General features: G+C 34.5%; 2 protein-coding genes and 1 pseudogene across 4 annotated transcripts; all 3 read right to left on the bottom strand.

Moving 5' to 3' along the window:
* Positions 1-243: 243 nt before the first annotated feature.
* Positions 244-16,986, bottom strand: LOC145578284 (G-type lectin S-receptor-like serine/threonine-protein kinase At1g11300; annotated as a pseudogene). The gene is made up of 8 exons (XR_014098849.1): positions 16,757-16,986; positions 12,913-15,519; positions 12,677-12,784; positions 12,398-12,558; positions 1,315-1,525; positions 960-1,197; positions 697-841; positions 244-570 (listed from the first exon to the last, which is right to left on the bottom strand). The product of XR_014098849.1 is annotated as a G-type lectin S-receptor-like serine/threonine-protein kinase At1g11300 (transcript).
* LOC145578283 (G-type lectin S-receptor-like serine/threonine-protein kinase SD1-13) lies at positions 15,376-16,011 on the bottom strand. Its single transcript, XM_081635631.1, has 3 exons — positions 15,900-16,011; positions 15,631-15,770; positions 15,376-15,519 (listed from the first exon to the last, which is right to left on the bottom strand). The coding sequence occupies exons 1-3, from the start codon at positions 16,009-16,011 to the stop codon at positions 15,376-15,378; spliced, it is 396 nt and encodes a 131-aa protein (XP_081491757.1).
* A 707-nt stretch (positions 16,987-17,693) lies between the features above and the next one.
* Positions 17,694-23,846, bottom strand: LOC145577455 (G-type lectin S-receptor-like serine/threonine-protein kinase At1g11300). 2 transcript variants are annotated; one of them, XM_081634890.1, is made up of 8 exons: positions 23,630-23,846; positions 20,469-21,674; positions 19,829-19,936; positions 19,566-19,729; positions 18,840-19,050; positions 18,451-18,688; positions 18,220-18,367; positions 17,694-18,103 (listed from the first exon to the last, which is right to left on the bottom strand). In XM_081634890.1, the coding sequence occupies exons 1-8, from the start codon at positions 23,673-23,675 to the stop codon at positions 17,792-17,794; spliced, it is 2,433 nt and encodes an 810-aa protein (XP_081491016.1). In that variant the 5' UTR covers positions 23,676-23,846; the 3' UTR covers positions 17,694-17,791. The 2 variants fall into 2 exon arrangements, with proteins under 2 accessions (XP_081491016.1, XP_081491015.1); XM_081634889.1 differs by lacking the exon at positions 23,630-23,846 and having other exon boundaries at positions 20,469-21,750.
* Between the last annotated feature and the right edge of the window lie 1,832 nt (positions 23,847-25,678).

Raw genomic sequence — 25,678 nt, 5'->3', positions numbered from 1 at the left:
GAGATATAATTTTTAAAAGTAATAGTTTGCCCAAAATGAAAGTGTAATAAATTATTAAAAAAAATTGCATTTAATAAGTGTAACACATACAAAAATGGAGTCATAGGATGAATTTTCATAACACTAATTACTAGATTAGGTTATAGTTTTGAGAGAAGACGGACGTATTCGTGTATCTTTCTTTCAAGTAATAACTTTGACACCGCCACAAACATTTGAGGAATTGTATGTAATCAGAGTCCACTACAGGGTTGTTGGTGTAGCAGGGTTTATCGACCTTACAGAAGAAATTGACATGAGATTATCAGAACAATGTTGTTGTTGGGCATCATCAGTTGCAGGACAAGTTCTCCATTGTGTAAATCCAGGTTGTAATGGCCGTGGAAGATCTATTACCTCACAATCCATCATCGAAATCACACTTGAAATGTTCGGTCTGTTTTCAGGGGATTCCTGCACGCACAATACCCCTACGTGTATCGACTTCACAATCTCAACTTCGTGGCATGGACCGGAAATTGCAGGATCAATTAGTGAATGTATCACATCCTCATTCCAAAGTTTCCATGCCTAATAAAAGCATTACAGGAAGAAGATAAATTATGCACTTATTGCATTACTAGATATAGGGAGAGACTTAAAAATTGTTAGGAAAAAGTATTTATATGTGTGATTTAGCCATTTTTGGCAACTTACATAGCTTATGAGGCTCATGGAATCATCACGAATGCTTCCATTCCTTCGTCCACTTACAATCTCCAATAATAGCACACCAAGACTAAACACATCCGATTTTTCTGAAAATCGTCCATCCATTGCATATTCAGGAGACATATAACCACTGTACATTATGTGCGGAAATTAATTAGCGAAAGGGCTAACAAAGTCTTAGCCTGAATTATAAATATCTGTTCCAATTCATCCTATTCTCAAAATAATTTGAGGAGATGAATGCTTACTATGTACCGACAACCCTTAGAGTGTTGTCGTGATCTTGTTTGCCTCCAAATATTCTTGCCATCCCAAAGTCAGAAATCTTTGGATTGAGTTCTTCATCCAGCAAAATGTTACTTGCTTTTAGATCGCGATGAATAATTTTCAACCGGGAATCTCTATGAAGGTAAAGCACACCTCTACATATTCCTTTGATAATATTATTACGTGTTTTCCAGTCTAACAGCTCCTTGTGGACTGGATCTGAACAATGGACACCAAAGTAAACATAAGGTTAACAAACCAAGCAAATCACTACATAAATTAAATTAGTAATATATATATAAATCAATCTGAACGTCATTAATGCCTTGAACATACCAAATAGAAATGCATCCAAGCTCTTGTTTGGCATGAATTCATAGACTAACAACTTTTCTTCTCCTTCTATACAACAACCTAGTAGCCTAACAAGATTTTTGTGTTGAAGCTTCGATATTACAATAACTTCATTCATAAATTCTCGTTGGCCTTGTCCAGATGCTCTAGCAAGTCTTTTCACAGCTACTTCTTTTCCATTTTCTAATGTTCCCTAAACAAAGACATCACACATTTTGCATAATTTATTTAGCACGATTAATGGTTGTAAGCATGCCCACATTAGAAAAATTACAAATTGCATATCTTAAACAAAAATTGTTAGGAATAGGGGGAGAGACAAGGAGGAGAGAATAGCCCACACATAAGCCCAAGTGAGATTCCATTCCAAAACCATATGGTAATATAGAAAGAGTAGATCACTTAGCGTAGGTTATAAACTAGTTGTTCTTTGTTTAATTTTCCTTGTGGGACAACTCACACTTGGAACTTAACAAAAATTATACCTTGTACACTGGACCAAAACCGCCTTGACCAAGATTGTTCGTTACTTGAAAGTTATTTGTTGCAAGTACCAACATATCAAATTTAAGCATTGGTAAATCTTGGAATTCAGATTCATTCCCACTATCTTCAATAATATGATGCAATGAAGTCTTGATCTCCTTGCTTGTAACTTTATTGCCTGCTTGACAAACAACGATGAGGTTTTTATCTTACTGATTGCAGGTTATACAAGAAGCTAGCTATATATGTACGTTTTATCAAAATTCAGCATATATATACATACAGAGCCTACTATATATGCAATATAAGTAAGAGAAAACGTTTGAAAGCTTCACCATGTCTTGGACGACGACGGATGCACCTCCATAGAAAGTACATGATGCTTATTAGCGCAGCTGTACCGATAATCCCCACTACAACAACTATAACAATCTTCCGGTTTTGATGCATTTTATCACCTGATTAATAATAAAAACAAAAAATTTTATGCATGCATGTACCATACTTCATAGAAATAAAAACATACTTTATAATGTTTATCCACTGGCCTGGCATTTCAATAAGTTTATATTTTATAATAATATAATTAAGCAATTACCAACAAGAGTTGGCTCAAGTGGTAAGTTGCTTAATGCCCCTTAAGGAAAGTCTCGAGTTCGAGCCTCACCAAATGCTTAAATATAATTAAGCAGTTGAATGCTTGGCAATTAACGTGTACAAAGAATACTTAATTATCTCTTATTATTATTCCACCTAGGTTTTACAAGGGTGAACACCTTGTCAACATAGTTGATGTCGAGAATTAAGTACGTCTGATCATCAATGTTGATTGCTAGTGAATTGTTGTCAAAGTCTAACCTGAAGCTCGGTTGACCGCAATAATCTGGCAGTTTGCCGTCCCAGAATGGATATTTCAGCTGGAAACCACATGATGAATTGCTCGGTGGACAACTATTATATTGTTCATCGGCAACAGCGGATGAAATCAAGAAGACGATGAAGAAGAAGATAGAAAATAATCGATGTAAGTTGTTTCGATACATTGATACTACAGAAAAGAAATGAAAATTTTGGTTTGGCTTATATTATCAGGTTGAAATGGAAAAGTTCTATAGTAGTAAATGAGAAGATGCAACTGCTCCTATAAGTCTTTAATTAAAAAAATATATATGTTCAAATCTAGAAATTAGTAATGGTAATCATGATGTTTATGTTTATTATTGTTAGGATTTTTTTATTTCCAACTAGTAGTACATACCTAGAGCACTTAGTTATCATTGCCATGATATATATGAGCTTGATATAGTATTCCATAATAATATTTATGATTTAATATTTTAATAGATAGTAACGGGTCAAATTTGATAAGAGAATTAGGTTAGAACTCGTGTGATGCACGGGTTTATATAAAACCTAATTTTAATTTGTTCATTTTAAAAATAAATCGCTATTATACATGAATATTAATAAGAATTACATACATTTTGTGATTTACAATTTTTTCATTTCCATCAAAATTATGATATATTATATGTTCAACATCGTCTAATTCATAGTTCAATGTATGAAGTCACTGAATTTCAATTTCCTACGATAAATTGATAGATTTTAGTTGTAATGGAGAACCTTCCAATATTTAAATTTTAAAAATATTAAATACAAGTATGATAGCTCTAAAAAAAATGACATCAGCATTGCATTTAGACGGGAATTTTTTTATTAAGAGAGCGACATGTGGGTAGTGGTGACATCAACATCTTCAGTTTTAGTAATAGTTAATAGATATAGACTAGCAAATTTTGTTAAAAACTATCCCAAAGATGAGCAGTATTGTGAACAACTACCCATTTTTTTATTTGTAAATAATATATTAATCCTAAGATGCCTAAAGTTTGTTTAGCTAATAAATGAGAAGATTAGTTTAAAACCAATGTTTGATTTGTGCACCAGGGTGCACCATGCACATGGTGCACCTAGTTATAAAAAAGGCAGAAAGAACATATATGTGTTTGAAAAAGAGCATATAAGTGTTTGACAATATTAAAATTTCATGAAAAACTATACAGTAACAGAATATTTTTTTTACCAAAGATATCATTTCCCCAAAAATAGTTTTTTCTCTCTCTAAAAATTCAAATTTCCATAATAATTTTAGTTTTCACTCTCAAAAATTATTTTCAACTAAAAATATTTCGAGATTTCATTTTCAAATTAAATTTCAAAATCACATATGTTAAAAGAACATACAGTTCATACCTAAAGAACACACTGATCAAACTCAAAAAACATACGATAATAAAAAAAATTTAAATATATATGATAAAAAAAAATACAATCACATTACCTCAAGGAACATACGAGCCAAATTCAAGGAACATATGAGCCAAATTCAAAGAACATACTTTGTATTATTGAAACTCAAAAAACATGTTTAATCAATATATGTTAAAGAACATAAGTATAAAAGAACATATTATCAAACATATACAGGTATATGTTTGATAATATGTTCTTTGCAGTTTAATTTTCTCTAATTTCCCAACAAATTTCTAGCGCTATTTATGTGACAAATGTCACCGTGCAATTTTTATGTGATGTAGGGTGGTAACTCCTGGTAAGTTTGTTACAACATGAGAGATGCACAAATTATAAGGGGGGTAAGAGAGATTGAAAGGGAAAAAAAAAGCATATAATGAGAAAAGAAATATATAGAACTATTAGCCAAATAAATAAATGTTGTATCTTATTGCAGCCTTCCAAAAATAAAAACGTAACAATTACATAAAACAGGGGAGCAAATGTTGATATAACCTACCTATAATGAGATAAATTAAGCTTAATACATTTAATATTGCAACCTTATGTTGCTAAAACTCAAATTTAAAATTGTGGTCTAAGTAGAGATTGGAGGATCCTCAAATTTTGGCTAATATGTCAATACAGTCAAATGAGTGTCTTAACTAGTTCTCTTAATACAACTATCATATAACATGTCTGAAAAAATTCTTTTGACACCTCACTTTCACCTCTTTAGTAAGAGTTATTAGTATGGATGGGTGGACAGACATTACTAAGTACATATCATGCTCTAAAATGACAATTCACAAATTATTTTCAAACAATATGTAACGAATGCATCAAGGGCATCCAGCAAGCAATGGATCACATACACAAGGAGGAGCAAGAGAGGACAAGGAGAACAGCCAGGGGTTGGAGCAGTGGAGCAGCAGCATGGAAATCGGTGTCAGTCAAGGTAGGGCTACTATCATATCATATGTTGACAGCTGCACCTTTTTTGTCTTTTGTCATTACCTTATTTTGGTTGCTTATGTATATATAAGAAAGGGAAAGGAGGAGTGTGCTAGGTAGCCAAATACTAGTTGTCATTTAAGGGTGAAGAGTGGTAGCCTAAAGTCACTAAGTGAGATTGGTGGCCTAAAGCCTCCTTGTAAGAAAGATTGCTTCTTTATCAATGGAAATAGCTGCCTTCTTCTCTAAAATCAGCCCTTAGTTATTGATTGTGTGTCTGTGATTATTGTGCAGCCGTAGCAGTTCGTTACAAGTGGTATCAGAGTGGCGGTTCTGCAACTGCCGGCGCCGAAAACCACCACATTTTCCGTTTCAAAAAAAAATGGTCCTTTTTGCAACACAGAGGTGCGACGCTCTGGAAGAACAAATGACCGGAGTACAGCATCAACTAGAGACCTAGAAGCAACGATGAAGGCTCGTGAAGAATCCCTCAAGAAATCATTGGATGAGGCCATTCAGAGACTTGACGGTCGATTCAAGCTATAAACATAACATTGATGTTGGAGAAATAGAGTAACACAATATAATATAGTAGAAGAAGGCTGACTTTTCATAACTTAAATAAAGAAACATAACATCAATGCCTTATATAGGCAAATATCCCAAAACAAACAAAGCTAAAAACAAGGAAATTGCTTACATAATAATAGGAATAAGATCCCACTAACAAATAATGCTTAACTAAATAAACCCACTAACTTCTAACTTATTGTTGACTTAAGCAAAATACTAGCAACTAAATCAGAAACTTTAGGAACTAACTAGCCCACTAACCAACGTTCATATTTTGAAGCATATTACTCAATGGCCTAAAGTCACTAAGTGAGAGTGGTGGCCTAAAGCCTCCTTATAAGAAAGATTGCTTCTTTATTAATGGAAATAGCTGCCTTCTTCTAAAATCAGCCCTTAGATGTTGATTGTGTGTGTGTGATTATTGTGCAGCCGTAGCAGTTTGTTACACAATATAAACAAGCTAAGTTAACATCACTTGTCTACTACCAAGCCATTTTTTTCAGACCACCATTTCAATACACAAAGATACAAAGTGTATTTTTTTTTTCTGAAAATTTAAAAATTAATAGTTTTTTTTTTATTATTATTATTTTATTATTATTATTTTTTTTTTTTTTTTTTACACCTATACTATTCTCATTGGGATTTTACATGCCTTCCACAAACCTTTTATCTATTCCACTTATCTCTTTGTTCTTTTAATAAATCACATCTATGATTTTTTTTTTAGTTCCACTACTTCATCGTACAAATTAACCTTGTTACTTTATAGCATCCAACTCAGTCCAAGTATAAATCTTTTCAGCAACTCATTCCCGCAAAAGAAAGAAACTCATGTTGAATCAACTATTGGTGTTGCTTTCACTAAAAAGTCACAACTTAGATTCGAAGATTCACTAGACCACAATTTACAGATTAAATATTGCAGAAGTTGTCTTCAGCAGGCATACAGAAATTTACAAGAAATGGTGCAACATAATATACTTTCATTTATGCACAATCCCTCTTCATTTTAGTAAATTAACCCTTATCAGTTTTCAGACATAGAGCCAACCCAAGTAGGTGGTGAATTAAGGTGCAAAAAAGGTTTAAAAAATGACTTTTTCACACACACAAGCTGCTTCTACGTATATAGAAAAATCCCTTCCGGATGCACACACTATCAAGTATCAACCACTAACAACAGTCAAAAAAGATGTGTTCACCATGGTTCTCAGCCGATTTGGGGCGAAGGGGGGAAGCACTCATCTGTAAAGCTGTTGCTTTAGATATGGAAGATTAGTAATGGCATGAACTTAAATACAAAGTATAAACCTCAATGCCAAAATGGATGGTCTATATTAGGGAAATTCATAAACACAACAACCCCAACTGTATAAACTTTAGAATCTCACCTTGAAATGAGGGATGTTCTATGACTTGGCTCGATCAAGAAAAGCATATTTTTCTCATTCCTTAATTTCCACGCCTAAAAACATTAAAGCAAATGTATTAGTCATGAAGACACTCATTAAATTCCTACAAGGACATTTCACTTTGAATAACATACATCAAGTTAGAGGCTCATATATTCATTTTCCAGAAAGCTACTAGATCTTATTCCACTAAATCACTAATAATCTCCAAAACTACATACATCTGATTTCTCAGAAAAAACAGTCTTCCCAGCATACTCAGGTGACATGTAGCCACTGCAAATATCCATAGATTTCGCTGGTGTTTAAGATAAATGATTGATACATATTCAGATTATTATGTGGCTAATAAGTCAAAATGCTTACAAAGTGCCAACTACCCTCAAATGTCCTGAATATCCTTGCTATTCCAAAATCTGATATCTTTGGATTGAGCTGTTCACAAGCAATATGTTGTCTGCTTGTAGATCTCTATGAATAATCTTCAAGCTAGATCCTTTTGAAGATAAAGGAGGCCTCGAGATATCCCCTGGATGATATTGAAGCACTTCATTCAGGCTTATAATTTTTTATGGTCTAAATCTGGATCAACAAGCACAAGAACATGACAATATTAATATTTAAATGTTCAATGTAGTAATCACATAGTATAAACAAGTAAAACAACTAAACCATTGAATCTATCAAATAAGATACTACAAGGAAATTCAATACATGATTTTCGGAACGTATTAAACAGAAGTGTAGCTAAATTCCTATGTGGCATGTATTCATAACCTAGTAATTTTCTTCTTTTTTTTTTTTTTGAGGGGAAAGAAGCGAGATTAGCTATTAATACCAACGTTTGTTACATCACCAAAAGCATTGGCTGGGACATCACCAGCAGAATTAGAGTTATAGTTAATAAGGTTTGAGCATCGGTCACTTTCAAAAGCTACATTACAGCATGGAGCAGGTAAATACAAAAGACTAATCTGATGCATTGTCTCCATGTTACATCTAGCATCTTTCACAATAGAGTCTGCTACAGCATTTCCTCCTCGATCTTCAAAGAGCAATTCCAGATGGGGCAGCTCCCTTAGCAGGTCCCTGCATTTTAAGATTATGTTAGGAATGTTTTCCACAATTGTGGGAGATTTGATCTCCTCTACTGCCCTTTTCGAGTCAGTGCTTAAAATTGCATATTGCCAGTTGTTATCTCTGATCCACCTCAAGACTTAGCTCTAAGGCTTTTCAAGTGGAGGGGGTGTAACCCTTCCACTTGAATCCCTGAATCCAGGTCCCTAGGTGATCTCTACATACACCACCCACACCCACTTCTTTGGAAACATGATTGAAAGAAGCATCATAGTTGATCTTAAAAAAGGGAGGAGAGGGAGGTAACCAGGCAGTAGTAGAGGGCTTTTGACTTTCTGAGAAATAGCATTCAGAAGCAGCCCAGATGCACTGGTGGACAGCTTTGTGGAGGGGTATGTTGCTTCGATTGAAGATCCAAGAGTTTCTTCTTAACCAGATGTGCCAAAGGATGAAAGAGAACAGGGTATTCCAGGGGATGGCGTTTGAGAACTGAACTGAGTGTGAAAGGTTCATTGAGAGCCAAGACTTCCAAGAAGAGAGCGGATTTATATGAAAAGGAGATGGGATTGAATCCCATATTTCTTTGGCTCTGGAGCAGTGATAGAAGATATGTTGGTGAGTTTCAGCATTGTCAGGGCAAAAAGGACAGTTTGGTTTTATTTGATTGATTCTATGGTGGAGGTTGGAGCTAGAAGGAAGTCTATCCCAAATTAACTGCCAAAGAAACACTTTTATTTTTGGGTGAGAGATGAGATTTTTCCAGATGCTGTTCCAATTGAAACCTGAGTGATTGTGAGAAACTGGTTCCAGAAGAGCTATCCTAGCTTGAGAGGAATCAAATTTGTTTTTGTAGGTCCAAGTAGAATAAGCACTGTCTTGAGAAAATTAACCTAGTAATTTTCTTCTCCCACACAACCTAACAGCCTAAAAAGATTGTTGTGTGGGAGTTTAATTTTGAAATGACAAGCACTATGTTCATGAATTCTTGAAGACCTTGTCTAAATGCTCTTTAAAACAGTTTCCCTGCCGAGTCCAGCCCGTGTTCCATAATATCCTTCATTTATGATAAGGATAAAAAGAATATGTTCCAATAAAAAATCATTGCCTTATACACAGGACCAAAGCCACCTTGTTCAAGCTTGTTAATGATAGGAAAAATTATCTTATTTTCTAATTGACCAACAATAAGTAAACTATCACATATTCACAATCAATGCAATTCAGAGCCAAAATTCAATTGCAGAATAATTCAAATTCATCACCAACACCATTGGTACATCAATATTGACATTAAATTAATAGCTTGCATAAAATAAAGCATACAATTTGCAAATTAATACAATTTCAACTCTGCATTGTTCCGAAAATAATCACAAACAAGCCAAATTCAACTACAAATTAAACCAAAAACATAGCGGAAATTTGAACTCAATTTGGTCGGAAATTCGAAATTGCACCGTTGGTGAGGAAGAGGCGAAGAGCCAATGCTCACTGGTTTCGCCGGCCATCAGAGACTCACAGTGGTTGTTGGTGTAATTATCAATTAATCGTAGGGCTGTTTGGTAATTGGAATGTGGGATAATGGGTTGGGAATAAATACTCAATGTTATTTTTGGGTGTCTTTTGTATGGCTCTTGGGCCTTGGCTCATGAATTTTAGGGCTAGGTGCCTAGGTCACATAACAATATAACATAGCATCCATGTATATATGTGTCTAAGAGTAGTCCCAATAATCATCACCCACCAAAGGTCATTCGAAGAGCATACAAGTTTATCATCATGATAGTCCAATATTAATTTAGTGGCATTTTCATAAATAAATTAATTACATCTATTTAAATGTGGGTCCAATAAATGTTAATTTGTTTACAGAAATATTACTAGATAAATGTGTTTTTTTGTTTATCATGATGATAAACTGTGGCTTCCTTGGTCATACATGGTTTGATTTTGCTAAATTTGGTCAGCTTTGCCCAGGACATCTTGGGCACATCATTATAAATATTCTATTTGCCTTTTTCTGCTTCGAATTGTGAGATTACTAAGATATCTGAATGCATCTCCATCGCAGAGTAACTCTTTATGATTGTTGCCGAATAAATTGTTTCATACCCATCTATTTATCTATTAACTTATACTAAAAGCAAATAACCAATGACACTTGTCATTACCTGAAGAAAAAATTTCCTGCCATTTTCGCTTTTTTTTTTTTTTTTTTGCAAAATCTTTTAAGTAAACTATTTTTACCTTATGATATTTTCTTTCGAGTTTGACAATCATATTCCATATATACCTAAATGAAATATTTCTACATATATTTTATAAATTTATACAGAGTACTTTATAATATTATTGTCAAAAATAATTGACAACTGTATATTGCACGGAATTTTAATCTAGTTACCTTACTATTGTCACAATAAGAACAATTGGGTGGACTCCTGGCCTCATCATCACATGGTTTTTACTCTTCACTTCGAAAAGGTTTTCCTCATAAAAATTCTCGTGAGCTGTGTGGCAGCTTACCTTGCTATATTGTGATTATACTTTTTGAGCAAACTACAAGCAGGGAGCACAAAATCATTATGCACACATATATCTAGTATAATACTCTTAAGAGTCATCAATATGCACACAGATATAGTATACTAAGAGTCTCAGCTTCAATTTTGGCATAGCTTAGGGATATAATGTTATATACATATCCTCTAGATTATCGACCACTTAATATAGTAATAGAGGCAGTGTTTATAGATCCATGTAGCTGGCAACTTTGAGGGACTTCATCAGTTGAACCAACTTTCCTTAGGGTAAACCCAGGTTGCTTGGGATACGGAAGGTCCATAGTAGCATCATTAGCATCAATCAACATTAACAATACTGGAATGCTTGGCCTAGCTTCAGGAAGTTCTTGTACACACAATAGCCCCAATTGTATGCACCTTGAGATCTCCACTTCGAATTGTGGCTCAAATATTGCTTGATCAATTAACGAAAGCATGACATTCTGATTCCACAATTTCCATGCCTGGCAACATTTTAGCATTATAAATTTATAATAGGTGATTTTACTTTAAAAAAAAACACAAGTAGAAGTTACCGAAGGTAAGTAAGAAGCTATAGTAGTATTCTTACATATGCTAAGAAACTCAAAGACTCATATTCCATAAAGCTTTTGTTTCTTCTTCCACTAACAATCTCAAGTAAGAGCACTCCAAAGCTAAACACATCTGATTTTTCTGAAAAACAGCCTTCCATTGCGTATTCTGGTGACATGTACCCACTTGCACGAATGGGAAAACATACAAAAGAGTAATAATTTACTACCTCTATTCAACAATAACACTTTATCATTTTGACTTTCATATTTGTTAACACACAGTTTTGGCCAGTAATATACTTGTAATTTTTATATACATTGAGGTTAAACCAACTACAATTAAATTGGTGATATTCATATTTGTAATAAAACGTAGTCAAACATAATATATGAACAGTGCAAATCAAAACATCAATATTAGTATGAATTGAGAAATAGAGAAGTATACGAGAACAAATATTTCAGTACTCACTAGGCACCAACAACTCTTGAAGTGTTTGCTTCATCTTGTTTTATCCCAAATATCCTTGCCATCCCAAAGTCTGAAATCTTTGGATGTAGTTCTTCATCAAGCAAAATGTTGCTAGGTTTAAGATCTCTATGAATAATCTTCAATCTAGAATCTCTGTGAAGATAAAGAAGCCCACGACATATCCCCTGGATGATGTTGAAGCGCTTTTTCCAATCCAAAAGTTTACGGTGGATTGGGTCTGCGTAACAATTTAGAAAAAAGAGAGAAAAAAAAAAAAAAAAAAAAAAATCATTTCAATGTTCATGTATCATACTCTAGAACAATATTCTGATTGAATATTTTAGTTTGTTACTGTTTATCCATACCAAAAAGAAGTGCATCCAAGCTCTTATTTGGCATGTATTCATATACCAACAGCTTTTCGTCTTCCCCTTCCACACAGCATCCCAACAGCCTCACCAGATTTTTGTGCTGTAGTTTTGAAATTACAACCACCTCATTCATAAATTCACGTATGCCTTGTCCGGAATCTTTTGAAAGTCTTTTAACTGCTATATGTTGTCCATCTTCCAATTTCCCCTAGAAAAGACATCACAACTTTAATCTTTCATCAGGCAAATTTCATACTTTTTATCTTATGATCACCTCTGTGTATAAGTGAAATGAGCCTACTATGATCAACAAAAGCCAAACCTTGTATACTGAACCAAAACCGCCTCGCCCAAGCTTGTTATCTATTGCAAAATTGTTTGTGGCAACTTCCAAATTTTTAAATTTGAACAATGGCAAATCTTGGAATTGAACTAGATCCATTCCATCATCTAAGTTGCTGTTATGCAACCGCTTTTTCTTGCCTGTAATTATTGTCCCTACAACAGCATTAACTATCTCTCGATGCTACAATAGAAAAGTTTGCAGGCTATATCAAAGATGAATTGAAACGTAAACAAAAAATCTCTAGAATGGTTTTACCATATCGTCGACTTTTCCACCTCCATCCAATAGAACATAAGGCGACAAAAGTAGCTGCACCTGTGATCACCATTACTGCAGTAATTAATTTCCATCTGCTCGTTTCCCCTAGTATAAGAATGTAAATTCAGTGTTATGAAGCCCAAAGTTCCCATACATTCATTAATTTACAGATATACAAGTCAATCACAGAAAATATATTGACTAAAAAAATGAGGTTTTGTTAAATAGCTCACCTAGTTCTGAATCAGCCAAGCGAACAAACAGATCAATGTCAAAAGAAGAGGATTGTTGCATGTCAACCAAGCTTTTACTCCATTGCATACACCCTTTACCGGAATAATATGCATAAGCTAAACACGAACAGTTTACTAAGCATTTCCTCTTACAATCATCTGCATTTCGCTCTAATAGCCAGCGAGGATCATCAGGCAATTTCATATGCTTTAGCTTAAGAAACCCGTCTGCTTTGCCTCCTGTAGTACCACAATGCAGGGGTTTTTTTCCGAACACATCCACTATCCCAGTTTTCTTTACTCCATTCATCAGGGTTACTTGGCTTAAACCCTTTCAAACAACTACATATTGGAGCTTTTATCGGGTTACAACTTCCAAACGGACCACATTTGCCATGAACATCACACTCAGACTCTAAGGACTGCCATGAAATTTCCCATGTCCTCCCACTACTATTCCAGAATTTTTGGAGCAAATTTCCTTCATGTGTCAATACTAAATGTTCCAATAATGATGTATTTGCTATAGTGTATGAAATCGAAATTATACTTTCATGGTCATTGATGATACTAAATCCAGTGACAACATCTGAATACAAATAGGGAACTCCAAAGAAGAGATTACCGTTCCATGGGCCAGATCTCCAATGAGGCTTATCACCATCCCAAGTATATATTTCAGGAACACCGGAAGGAACAATATCAAGGCTGAAGCGTCCCCTCGATGGATTCGATACACTCTTCCATGATCTTAGAATCGGCTTCTTGTAGGTAAAATTAACATTTAAACTTAATGATGGTGCCAAGGAATCCACAGGAAAATCAAAACTCTGCCAGATGATTGCCCCTCTACTAGCATTCGAAACCAAAACAAGGTTGCCTGTATCATGTAGCTGAGCTACTGTATCATTTACCTGAAGATTAGATACATTTGTTGACCAAATAATGATGTTTTGTCCATCTAAGAGTTGAAGATTTCCATCATCAGATATTCCGAGCACACCCGAACGGTCAGTAAGAGGGTTGTCTCTATTAGCTATCCATATAACTTCTGATGCATCAGAATCGAAATTCTTCTTATTAGAATACCAGATACCAACATAACGATTTTTTGAAGTGGATGGGTTGAAAAAACCCATCTCGAAATCACCATTACTCAAGACTAATGCTTCTGAGTCTCTTAGAAATTTAGTATGAGTAATATAATTGGTTGTGGCTGAACCAAATTGGTAGCCACACCAAGAGATAAACACAAGAGAAACCACAATATACATTGGAATATGTTTCTAAAATGATACATTTACTCATGTCCATGACCTTGAGATAGTAATCGTTTTTTATTAAGAAAGTAATATTCTTGTTGAGGTAAGCATCTAATTGGTCTGAATTTTTCAAACTCTCTTATACTTTCATTTGTGAAAAGGATTTGTATATTAATTAAAGATTCAGTTCCTTTAAAATTATCATAATCTTCATTGAACATGTCCACTTATTTTTGTTGACTAAACTCTTAGAATTTCTTCAGAAAATAAAATAAAATAAAGATTCGGTTCTTATCAATGATTCAACATGTCACTATTATCTACTTATCTTTAGACAAATTGTAACATATGAGTTATAACTATTCCCAGTCAATATTATGCCTTTCATGTAAATCTTTCTTTTTTTCTTGGTCAATTCAATTTAAAATGCCAATAGTCTTAGTTCCAGTAATTCGTCATACAGATATACAACATGCCTTTTAACATAAGTGTCCTATAACTGGTTTTCTCGATTCCTACCTTTTTCAACTGAAGTATACCGACAGCTTGAATGTAAATTATATTTAATCAACTGTGAATGTAAGTTACACTTATTCTCTTGGCTGCAACTAACAATCATTGTGCATGGTCATCTGCAGCAGTGCAGGCATAGCATGTTAACATCTTCCAAGTGAAAGGACTATTACTAGTAGTCTACTACTACTATTCTTCTAGTTTTTAAACGGATCCTCACAAAATAGTCCAAAACAAACTCTATCTTTTCTCTCTCCTCTCCTGCCTCCCTGGTAAAGTGTTAAGTGGTAAACACACCCCTCTTCCCAATATGCCGAAAAGTTCCATTTTATAGAGTAGAAGACTATAATCCAGCGGCCAGCTCAGCTCGTTCAAGAAACATACTTCTCTTTGTAATGAAAATGCATACTCAATCATTAGAAACCAGACTTGACTTTCATTATTAATTCCAAATAAAGTCAGGCATAACAAGAAAGATCACTGCAAACACAAGCTTAATTGACTTTAATTAAATGTGATTTGTCACCTAGACCCGCCTATTATCCAACATCACATAATATCAACATCAAAATATTGAATTGAATATAAAGATGGGAAGGATTACCTGAAAAAAGATTTTGGTGCATTCAATGGGTGATCCATCATTTGCAAAGAAGAGCACACCCACAAGGCCACAGACCACATTACTTCAAGATTGTTGGCCTATGTTCTGGATATTCACACATAGTAACTCCAACTGTATGGATTTCAAAGACTCTCCTTGATAGCATGTATCAATAATAATTGGATCTAACAATGAAAGCATATCATTCTCATTCCACATTTTCCATACCTGAAAGCATTAAAGCAAATTTGTTAGCTACTCACATATTCATCTGCATGGTCTTTGATGTAAATATAGAGCTAAAGCTAAACAGAGTATAAATTAATTAAACTAACATACATAGTCCCAAGATCCATAACCAAGAAAGAAATTGTCTTTTCTTCCATTGACAACCTCTAAAAAGTAAAACTCCAAGACTAATACATCAGATTTTTCTGAAAAAGCGGCCTTCCAAAGCATACTTTGGAGACATATAGCCACTGCAAGCAAGTCAAAATTCAGCATATTATCAGGCTTAATTGTTAGATGGGTAGTTTCTTACTAGGTGCTAACAAGGCAACAACTCTCTCAGTGTTGCCTTGATCTTGTTTGGTCTTACATATCCTTGCCATTTGGATTGAACTCATCATCTAGCAAAAAGTTGCTTGCTATAAGCTCTCTAATGAATAATCTACAATCTAGAATCTCTATGAAGATAAAGGACACCTCGACATATCCCATTGATAATATTGAAGCACTTCTTCCAATCTAACTGTATCTGACTACTTGGATCTGAATAAACAGTACATATGCATAAGAAATTAAGAACATGGCACTATCTGTCCTCCGAAATTAAATGTCACAAATCTTACAATACCCAACTAATCCAGTGGATAGTGTGCAGTAAGGCATGACTGGGAATTCAGGTGCAAAAAAGATTTATTAGTTTCTCCCTTAAACCTAAAAGACCCTCCCCACACGCCGTTTGCCCACCAGCTGAGCAGCCGGTGGTCTGCAACCCACAAGGCGAGACACTGAGACTCGGTTAGCAACAATGTCAGCCCGGCCCCAATCTTCTCCACACTCTCTCCCTCTTCTCCTTCCTTTCTAAACTTGTGTTTAACACCTACCCTCATTTTGACAAGAAAAGATATCTGATTTTCTAGTATATCAGCAATAAGCACAGTATCACTATCAGTACCATTCAGAATCAAAATTCAATTGCAGAATAGATTTCAAATTCATCACAACCACCAACACCAACACCTTTGGTATATCAAAATTGACATTTGACATTAATTTAATAGATTGCATAAAATAAAGCATACAAATTCCGAACTAATTCAATTTCAACTTTGCATTTGTTCCGAAATTCATGACAAACAACCCATATTAAACTAAAACATAAATTAGAAAGCTTTAACAAATTAATTAACTAAAAATACCAATTACAAGCTACAAAAAAGTATAAAAATGCAGTAGAAACCTGAAATTTCCTAGTACCAGGGAAATTGATGTGGAGAAGACAAAGCCAAATGCATCAAAAAGCCGTCGGAAATTCGATTTAGTGTGGACATTGGCCGACCACCGGTAACGCGTCAGCTACCGGATTAGTCGGCCATGAAAGACTGCCAGTGCTCGGTGGTGTGACCATGGTTGCGTGGAGGAAAGAGGAGACAAAAACTAACACGGCCCAACAAGCAACAACTCAACCTTTTTTTTTTCAACTTTTTGGCGAGTGGGCTAATCTACCGTGGAAGTTTAAAATTTAAATAGCTATCTGAATAGGCGATAATTTAAGTTAACTCAACACAAAACCGATTTTGAATAAGTGCTCTATAGGTTGGGTTAAAATTGAACATTTAACTCAAAACCTATTTTATTATGGAGTATGATTTGTTTCAATGATGGCTTTTTATATTTTTATGTTTTGGTTATCAATGAACTTCCAAACCTAATACGAAATGTCACTGATAAGAAAACAAACTAACTATTCCCCTTATATCAAACAAAATTAGTTGCTCGTATAAAGATTATTAACTATATATTGACAGTTGATTTTAACTAACAAATCAAATTTGCATAAAAGAATTTAATTTGTATTGTATCAAAATTTTTACCAACATTTTTTTTAATGAGCTTATCTAAAGAGAAGTCTATGAGTGACAGACCTCCATGATACACATTGTTTATATTGTTAAGTTGAAAAAAAATTGTTGGATATTATATTGGTACCCTTTGGGAATTGGGACTTTTTTTTTTTTTTTTTTTTTACTGAAATTGGTGTAAATATGAATGACAATATGTCAATATGACAATATATGGAAGTTCCTCTTTCACATTATTTTTTTCTTTCAAATTTTAACTTTAGAGGCTGTAGAATTATAAGCATGGAATTTTGAAGAGTTGTGGTGAAAAGCTAGGAACAGAAGTAGATCCTTTACATAATTTAGAGAATTTACAAGGTTAAACACTTGTTACTGTGATTGAGTTAAATCCCTTGCTAAGAAAAACCAACACACTATCGACCACTTAATACAGTCAGGGAAACGTGGTTTATAGAGCCATTCTCCTGGCCACTTTGGCTGCCTTCGTCAGTAGTATAAACTCTCCTTTGAGTGAAGCCGGGCTGCTTTGGCTGGGGGAGATCCATGATATCATTAACATCAAGCATGGAAACCAATTCTGAAATGGTAGGCCTATCTTCTGGAAATTCTTGCACACATATTAAACCCAACTGCATGCATTTCAAAATCTCTCCTTGATAGCGTGGATTCAATACAGTTGGATCTATCAATGAAAGTATACCATTCTCATTCCACATCTTCCATGCCTGAAAGAATTATATTAGCAACTTTATTAGCTACTCATATATGCAGTTGCAGAAATTAAAGCAAGAGCAAACAAACATATAAATCAATTAATTTTGAATCACTTAACCCAACATACATATGATAAGAGGCTTAAAGATCCATAATCCAGAATAATACTGTTTTTTCTTCCAATGACAATCTCTAATAGTATCACACCAAGACTAAATACATCAGACTTTTCAGAAAAGCGGCCTTCCATAGCATACTCTGGAGACATGTAGCCACTGCAAGCAAGAAAAAAATCCATTAATTTGATTAAGATAAATAATGCAACTAAATTAAGCATATTGTTTGATCAGTTGCTTACTAGGTGCCAACAACTCTCATTGTGTTGCCTTGATCCTGTTTGGTCTCAAATATCCTTGCCATTCCAAAGTCTGATATCTTTGGATTGAGTTCCTCATCAAGCAAAATGTTGCTAGGTTTGAGATCTCTATGAATGATCTTCAATCTAGAATCTCTATGAAGATAAAGGACACCTCGACATATCCCATTGATAATACTGAAGCGCTTCTTCCAGTCTAACTGTTTCTGACTATCTGGATCTGAATATCAGAATGTAGAAGAGAACATATCACCATCAGTTTCTTAAAAGTTACATGGGGTGACAATACCCAACGAAAACATTGGATACCATACAATAGGAGATTAATAATACAATAAAAATAAATACTATACATGAATTTTAGAACATACCAAAGAGAAGTGCATCTAAACTCCTGTTTGGCATGTATTCATAAACTAATAATTTCTCTTCTCCTTGTACACAGCAACCCAGCAGTCTAACAAGATTGTTGTGCTGAAGTTTTGAAATTACAAGCACTTCGTTCATAAATTCTTGTAGGCCTTGTCCGGATGATCTTGAAAGTCTTTTCACCGCTATCTCTTGCCCATCTTCCAGCTTTCCCTTTAAGAGAAATCACATTCAACTACATATCCCTTTGAACTAAAAAATATATAAACCCTCTGCTTCCCCTAACCCCCCCCCCCCCCCCCCTCCCCCTCTTTTTTTCCTACGTGATTACAGTACTTGAAATGTCCCAAATTTGTCTTCAACTTACCAATCTTGATAATAACAAAAGAAAAATCCCAATATAATACTTGCCCCATTGAAATTTGGCTACTTTAAAATTTGCTTGGGTGAGCTTGATAAGTGACAAAATTGGAGGCAAATGTACTGAAAGGAGACAGATGGAGTATAATCAAATACCCACTCATCGTATATTTGGATCCTTTAATTTTCTTTATCCAATTAAATAAATTATTCACATTTAATCACTTTTTAGCCCACCTTCTACTAGGTTAACTAGTATGCGCTACAAAGGCACAAAGCCTAGCTATTAGACAACTATGGACTATGAGAAAGAACAATTCTAGCCAAAAAAAAAAAAAAAAAAAAAAAAAGAAAAAAACATGCATTACCTTGTACACTGGACCAAAACCACCCTGTCCAAGCTTGTTGATAACTGAAAAGTTACTGGTTGCAACATCCAATTGTTTAAATTCAAACAAAGATAGATCTTTGAATTCAGCTTGATCCACTCCAGAACCAGCAAAATGTGTTTCCTTGTTTGATAATTTCTTACCTGTAACAGCAATAACTATGTGTCAAGGTTGCAAGATAAATATTTATTAGACAAAACATATGCCATAAGGTCTGCAAGAGCAATGAAATGGAAGGTCACCATATCGTCGACACATCCACCTCCGAAGATAGTACACAAACGCAGCAAATGTGACTACAGCCATAACTGCTATGACTGCAATCACTAATTTCAAAATACTCATTTGACCTGTAAAGACAAAATCATTACATCCATCCACTGTCAAATACCAATTACAGTCAATGTATACACTCTTTTAGAAAAAATAATAATAATAAATAAATAAATAATTGAATGTCTTCCCTAACAGTTCATGATTTTTTTTTCACTTAAGTTCTATCTTGACTCTTAAGATCTGAGGTGATATTCTAGCAATAATCACATAATAATACAAAATTTGCTCAATCACTTATGGAGTACCATACAATACATTGTACCAATGTAGACTCTAGTTATGATGGTTGAAAAAAGTTATACCTGACACAGTTAATTACATAATTGATTGAGGAAAAAACTCATAATAAATAATTCTTTGAAATTATTTTATAAAAAAATTGACAGAATTGCAGGTGAGATGAGTCAATTCACAAAACGTCGGCTGGATATAACTTTGTTAGTAAAATGTAATGAATTGCTGGAATGCCCAAGTAAATGAATAAAGTGAAAAGCATTTAAATGGCATTGTTACCTGAAAAGGAGGAAAGCCCATTAAAAAATTTACCTAGTTCTGAATAAGCCAAACGGATGAAAAGATCAGCACCATCAGTAGAAAATTTTTGCAAGTCCATTAGGCTTCCATTCCACAACATGCACCCAATACCCTTAGCATATGCATAAGCTAAACACGAACAATTTCCCAAGCAATTCCTCCTGCATTCATCTTGATCAAATGCTAACAAAAAATCAGCATAATCTGGCACTTTCATATGCTCTAGCTTAAGAAACCCATCTGCTTTGCCTCCTTTAATTAAGCAGTGCAACGATGTTTTTCGTACACATCCACTGGTCCAGTTGTTTTTGCTCCATTCATCAACATTCTTTGGTACGAAACCCTTTGAGCAACTGCAGATTGGTGAGTCCTTTGGGTTACAAATTCCAAAAGGACCACATTTTCCATAAGAAGCACAGTCAGAATCAGAGGACTGCCACATAATTCTCCATTTCCGGCTACCATCATCCCATTTTTTTCCAATCAAATTTCCATCATAATTAAAAAAAAAGTATCTAAGCAATGATTCATTCTCCACATAGTACAATATTTCAATTGTTCCCTCAAGGTTATTATTTGTAATACGAAATCCCATAGAAGCCCTTGAAGACAACTCAGGCACTCCAAGAAAGAGGTTACCATTCCATGGGCCAGATCGCCAATAAGGTTTATTACCATCCCAAATGACAAATTCAGGAAGGGTACGAGGTAATATTCCAATCCTAAACCGTCCATTTGATGGATCTGATGCGTTTTTCCAAGATTGCAGTAGCGACTTTTCATACATAGTTTCCTTGTCAATTGATATCACAGTCTGTGGCACAAACGAATTTGTAAGATGCTCAAAACTCTGCCAGATGGCCTTCTCGGTTAAACTTGAGAGCAAAACAAGATTCCCGGTGTCATGGAGCTGGGCAACTGAGCTGTTTGCCTGAAGAGATACGTTTGATGACCAAAAGATCATGCTTTGTCCATCTGAGAGTTGAAGATTTCCATCATCAGATATTTTCAGCACCCCGGAAGAGTCATTAATAGGATTGTTCCTGTTGGCTACCCATATGACTTCCAATGTATCAGAAACCTCGGTATTGTACCAGATTCCAACATAGCGATTTGTTGAGTTAGTGGGGCTGAAAAAGCCAATCTTGAAAATGGCATTACTAGACACTAAGGTTTCTGGGTCTCTTAGAAATTCAGTGGTGGTAATATTAGTATTTGCTGTGACAAAATTCAAACAAGAAAACCAAATCAACAATTGCATTAACAATAGAGAAGAAGCAATGTCTAATGGCATTATAGTATTTTGCATTGCTTATGGCAGTTTTCCCAAATGCAGACCTACATGAGAATTGAGGCTATTAAGAGATTATATGTCTACCATCTTGAATACTTAATCCAACGTCAACTATACCAACATATATAATGATAGTTAGGCTATAGCAAGTGGCAATATGCAGTTTGTTCTCTGTCACATTTTATAATCTTACTTAGCAGCAACTGTCTAAGGACAAAGGTCAAATATATTGCCATATGCCCATATCCTCACGTCTTCTAACTCCAAGACAAAATTTTCCTTTTCTTAATCTTCCAATTTCCAACAAAAAAAAAATGTCACTTGCTAAGATAATTTATAATTTTATATCCCAATTAACCATGAACCTACCACATACACAAGTCACCCTAATTCTTCTAATCATTTTAAAACAAATGGGCACACAAACCCACTAAATCATATTTTACTCCACTATTCTACTAAACATTGTAGTAACGACCCATTTGGTAGATGATAATACAATCTTTGTCCATCCTAATTCTCCTTTTTTTCATAATTTCCATAACAAATTGTTACTATTAATTAAGGTGAGAACACCACTTATATTGAAATTCTATTACTGTGGAATTTGGCATTGTTTGTTTTTTTTTTTTTTAAAAAAAAAAAAAAAAAAAATTTGACAAAATTGTATCAAAGTTTTCTTTATGCCTAGTTGTTCCTAGTAAGCATTGTGCCTTCCACTTGCACCATGTTTCTACCTATCTATTGGTTCCTTTTATTGATTACATTAATGATCACAATTCCAGCACTTTGGTATACAAATTGGCACACAATAGAGTATTAATATCCAGTTCCATCTTTTGATCTGAAATCATACCAACAGTGAAGTGACATCTGTTTAATTAATTACTACTGATGTTCTTTCCATTAGCAAGTAGCAATTTATCTAATACATCCATCAAACCATCTCATAGATTCTCATGACAGCTTTACAAGCATTGTCCCATATTGACTCGTGCAGTTGTGTGGACAAAAACAGGTTTACATTTTACATAGTATGAGTATTTTATAAGTACATGAGCTACTAGCCAACCACTTACCTTATTCAAGAACATCTTTTCAAAATACTCTCTACATGGGCTATCACGAAAATTTAAACTATGGGGTACCTTCTCAAAATGATCCTAATAATACCAGTTACCTCTTGTTTGCGTAAATAATAAACCCGTCTTTTGCCTCTCCTTACCTGCCCCAGCTGCTGCCTCCCCGGAAACCACCAAGACCGCCCTTTCCCCTCTTCATTCCCAATTTCTCCAAAGTTCCATTCATAAAAGTCTAATTGGAATCCAGACCTAACTAACTTATTTATAATCATAACATTGATTCCAATCAACAATTAATTACCAGGAACAAGATCACAGCATATAGTAATTACCCTATATGTAAAATACGAAGTATATATATAGAAGCTTAATCAATGTTAAATGAAATGTAATTGAGTACCTAAACCAACATATAATCCAATTTGGCATGAAATTAAAGTCAAAGAATTGAATTGAAGATTAAAAAATAAAGATGGGAATTGACAAAAAAAAAAAAAAAAGCTGTAATACTGTGGAATCCGGCTGAAAGTTTATTTAAAATTCATCACCATCACCATCACCATTGGTAAATCAATATTGACATTAAATTAATAGCTTGCATAAAATAAAGCATACAAATTCCGAATTAATACAATTTCAACTTTGCATTTGTTCCGAAAATAATCACAAACAAGCCAAATTCAACTACAAATTAAACCAAAAACATAGCTTCAAATCAGCGACTAAACATACTAAATACAACAATTGGGTTATTGAAAAAGAGAAATTGGAATTATAATTTCAAAAAATGGACAAACCTGAAATTTCTTGTTTAAGAAGCCGATCAGAAAAGGCCAAATGCATGAATAGGCAAAAGAGTAAGCAAAATTGGGAATTGGTGGTACGAGAATTTGAACTCAATTTGGTCGGAAAAGGCGAAGAGCCAATGCTCACTGGTTTCGCCGGCCATCAGAGACTGACAGTGGTTGTTGGTGTAATTTGGAGAATAAATTTTACTTCCCAAAGAATCAGAATTATCACTTCCTTATTTTTTTTTTTTTTTTTTTTTTGAAAAAAATTATCACTTCCTAAATTGCTTTGAATTCACAAATAATCGGGGCATGTTCACTTTAGCTTAATTTCAATTCAGTTCAGCTTCAATCACTTCATTTCAATTCAAATCAGTTTAGTTTCAATCAGTTCAGTTCACTTCAGCTCCTAATTTTCTTCTCTCATAAAATATTCATTTCAGTTCAGCTTCAATCAGTTCAGTTCAGCTTAGTTCAATAAATGTGAACAGGCCTTTAGTAAATGAAATACTTCCTCCGTTAATAGTTAATTGCAACAAAGGGGTTGCACGCGGACTCCAATGCAAAACTTTTAAGAGTTCTTAATAGTTACATAGAGCCATGTGATTAAGAAGTTAAAAGGAGGGAAAGGAAGTGTGGACCTTCATAACTTTTAAAATAAACAAATAATCTAACTTTAGGGGGTGTACTTTTCCCTCCCAAAATTTTTACCAAATTTGAAATTTTGACTTTTCAACTCCAAATTTTCAGATTTAGCACCAAATGTTTTCCCTCCTTGCATTTCAACGAATACAAGGGAGAGTATAAATAGTACAACACATTAATTCAATTGTTTCAGAAATTCAAAAGTTACAAACCATGGCTTATCACTAACCAAATTACATCCACAATTTAAACCACAAAAGCTAGCACTAAATCAATCCTACTGTTAGCTTAATTACCCAAAATACTACCATCCTAAACCTAATTAGTGCTAAGTTAGTGATAGCATCTTCAACACCTTATTTGCGTGCTCTGGTTCTGCTTCAGTTGTCCAAAAAAAACGCCACCTCCACTTCATCACCTTCTTCATCTGAAACATAAGTAAACCAAAAAAAAAATGGCAGATTTCTTTGATCAAGAATTTTTTGGGATAGACCAACTACTCATGGAAGAAGACATCACTGACTTCTCAGATTCCAGTCAGAATGAAGATTCAACAAATGACCAAGGTAATGCAGAAAATGAGCAATCAAGCAACCAACAGATCCCACATGGAAGAGGTCCAAATTATGAAAAAAAAGATCTAACAGTACAGCAGAAACGACAAATAGTAGATGCAATTTTGCTAAAAATGAAAGATGGTGAATTGCCAAGGGGATTTCAAGCTCAACTAGCAAAAAAATTCAATGTTCACAGGTCAACATTATCAAGGTTATTCAAGAGAATCAAGCAACAAATGACTGAGAGGAATGTAATTGATGTCAGGTCTCAAAAATTGGGCAGATGTGGTCCTAAACCAACAGAATATTCAGATGAGTTTTTAATGTCAGTCCCTTTATACAAGAGGACCACAGAAAGAAGCTATGCAGTAGCTTTGAAAATTTCTCATGTCACATTGCACAATTTGAGGAAAAAGGGGAGGTTAAGAACACACACAAGCACCAATCACCCATCCATTACATCTAACCACAAGATTGCAAGGATTAAGTGGGCTTTAGCTCACATAAATCCCATACCAGCATAAGGAAACCCCACATTTGTTGACATGCAACAAGTTATCCACATTGATGAAAAGTGGTTCTATTTGAACCCCGAGGAAAGAAAGTTTTACCTTCTTCCAAAAGGAGAAAACCCTTATAGGTGCCAACAATCAAAAAGATTCAAGGTTAAGGCTATGTTCATGGGAATGATAGCGAAGCCCCTATATAGCATAACTGGGTAGCTACTACATTAAGGGAAGTATGGGATATTCCCTTTGTGTACACCACAAGGGCAAAAAAAAAGAGTAAGAACAGGAAGGCTGGGACTCTTGAAACTAAGGTTGTACAGAGTGTCACTAAGGATGCAATAAGGAAA

The sequence above is a fragment of the Chenopodium album genome, chromosome 14, assembly GCF_948465745.1.
Source record: "Chenopodium album chromosome 14, dcCheAlbu1.1, whole genome shotgun sequence".
Taxonomy (NCBI): Eukaryota; Viridiplantae; Streptophyta; class Magnoliopsida; order Caryophyllales; family Amaranthaceae; genus Chenopodium; species Chenopodium album.
The sequence above is the reverse complement of the archived record's forward strand: the minus strand, read 5'-3'. Positions and strand labels throughout refer to the sequence as shown.

Excerpts from the sequence above, each read along its gene's own strand:
- LOC145578283 (XM_081635631.1), bottom strand. The coding sequence starts at position 16,011 with ATGGGATATGTCGAGGTGTCCTTTATCTTCATAGAGATTCTAGATTGT. Across the intron at positions 15,771-15,899 it reads TGATGAGTTCAATCCAAATG|TGGCTATATGTCTCCAAAGT; the intron begins GCAAGGATATGT and ends ACTTGCTTGCAG. Across the intron at positions 15,520-15,630 it reads GTTATGGATCTTGGGACTAT|GTATGGAAAATGTGGAATGA; the intron begins GTATGTTAGTTT and ends TAATGCTTTCAG.
- LOC145577455 (XM_081634889.1), bottom strand. The coding sequence starts at position 21,750 with ATGCCATTAGACATTGCTTCTTCTCTATTGTTAATGCAATTGTTGATT. Across the intron at positions 19,051-19,565 it reads GTTTTGGTCCAGTGTACAAG|GGAAAGCTGGAAGATGGGCA; the intron begins GTAATGCATGTT and ends TTTCTCTTAAAG. Across the intron at positions 18,104-18,219 it reads CTTTAAGCCTCTTATCATAT|GCATGGAAGATGTGGAATGA; the intron begins GTATGTTGGGTT and ends TAATTCTTTCAG.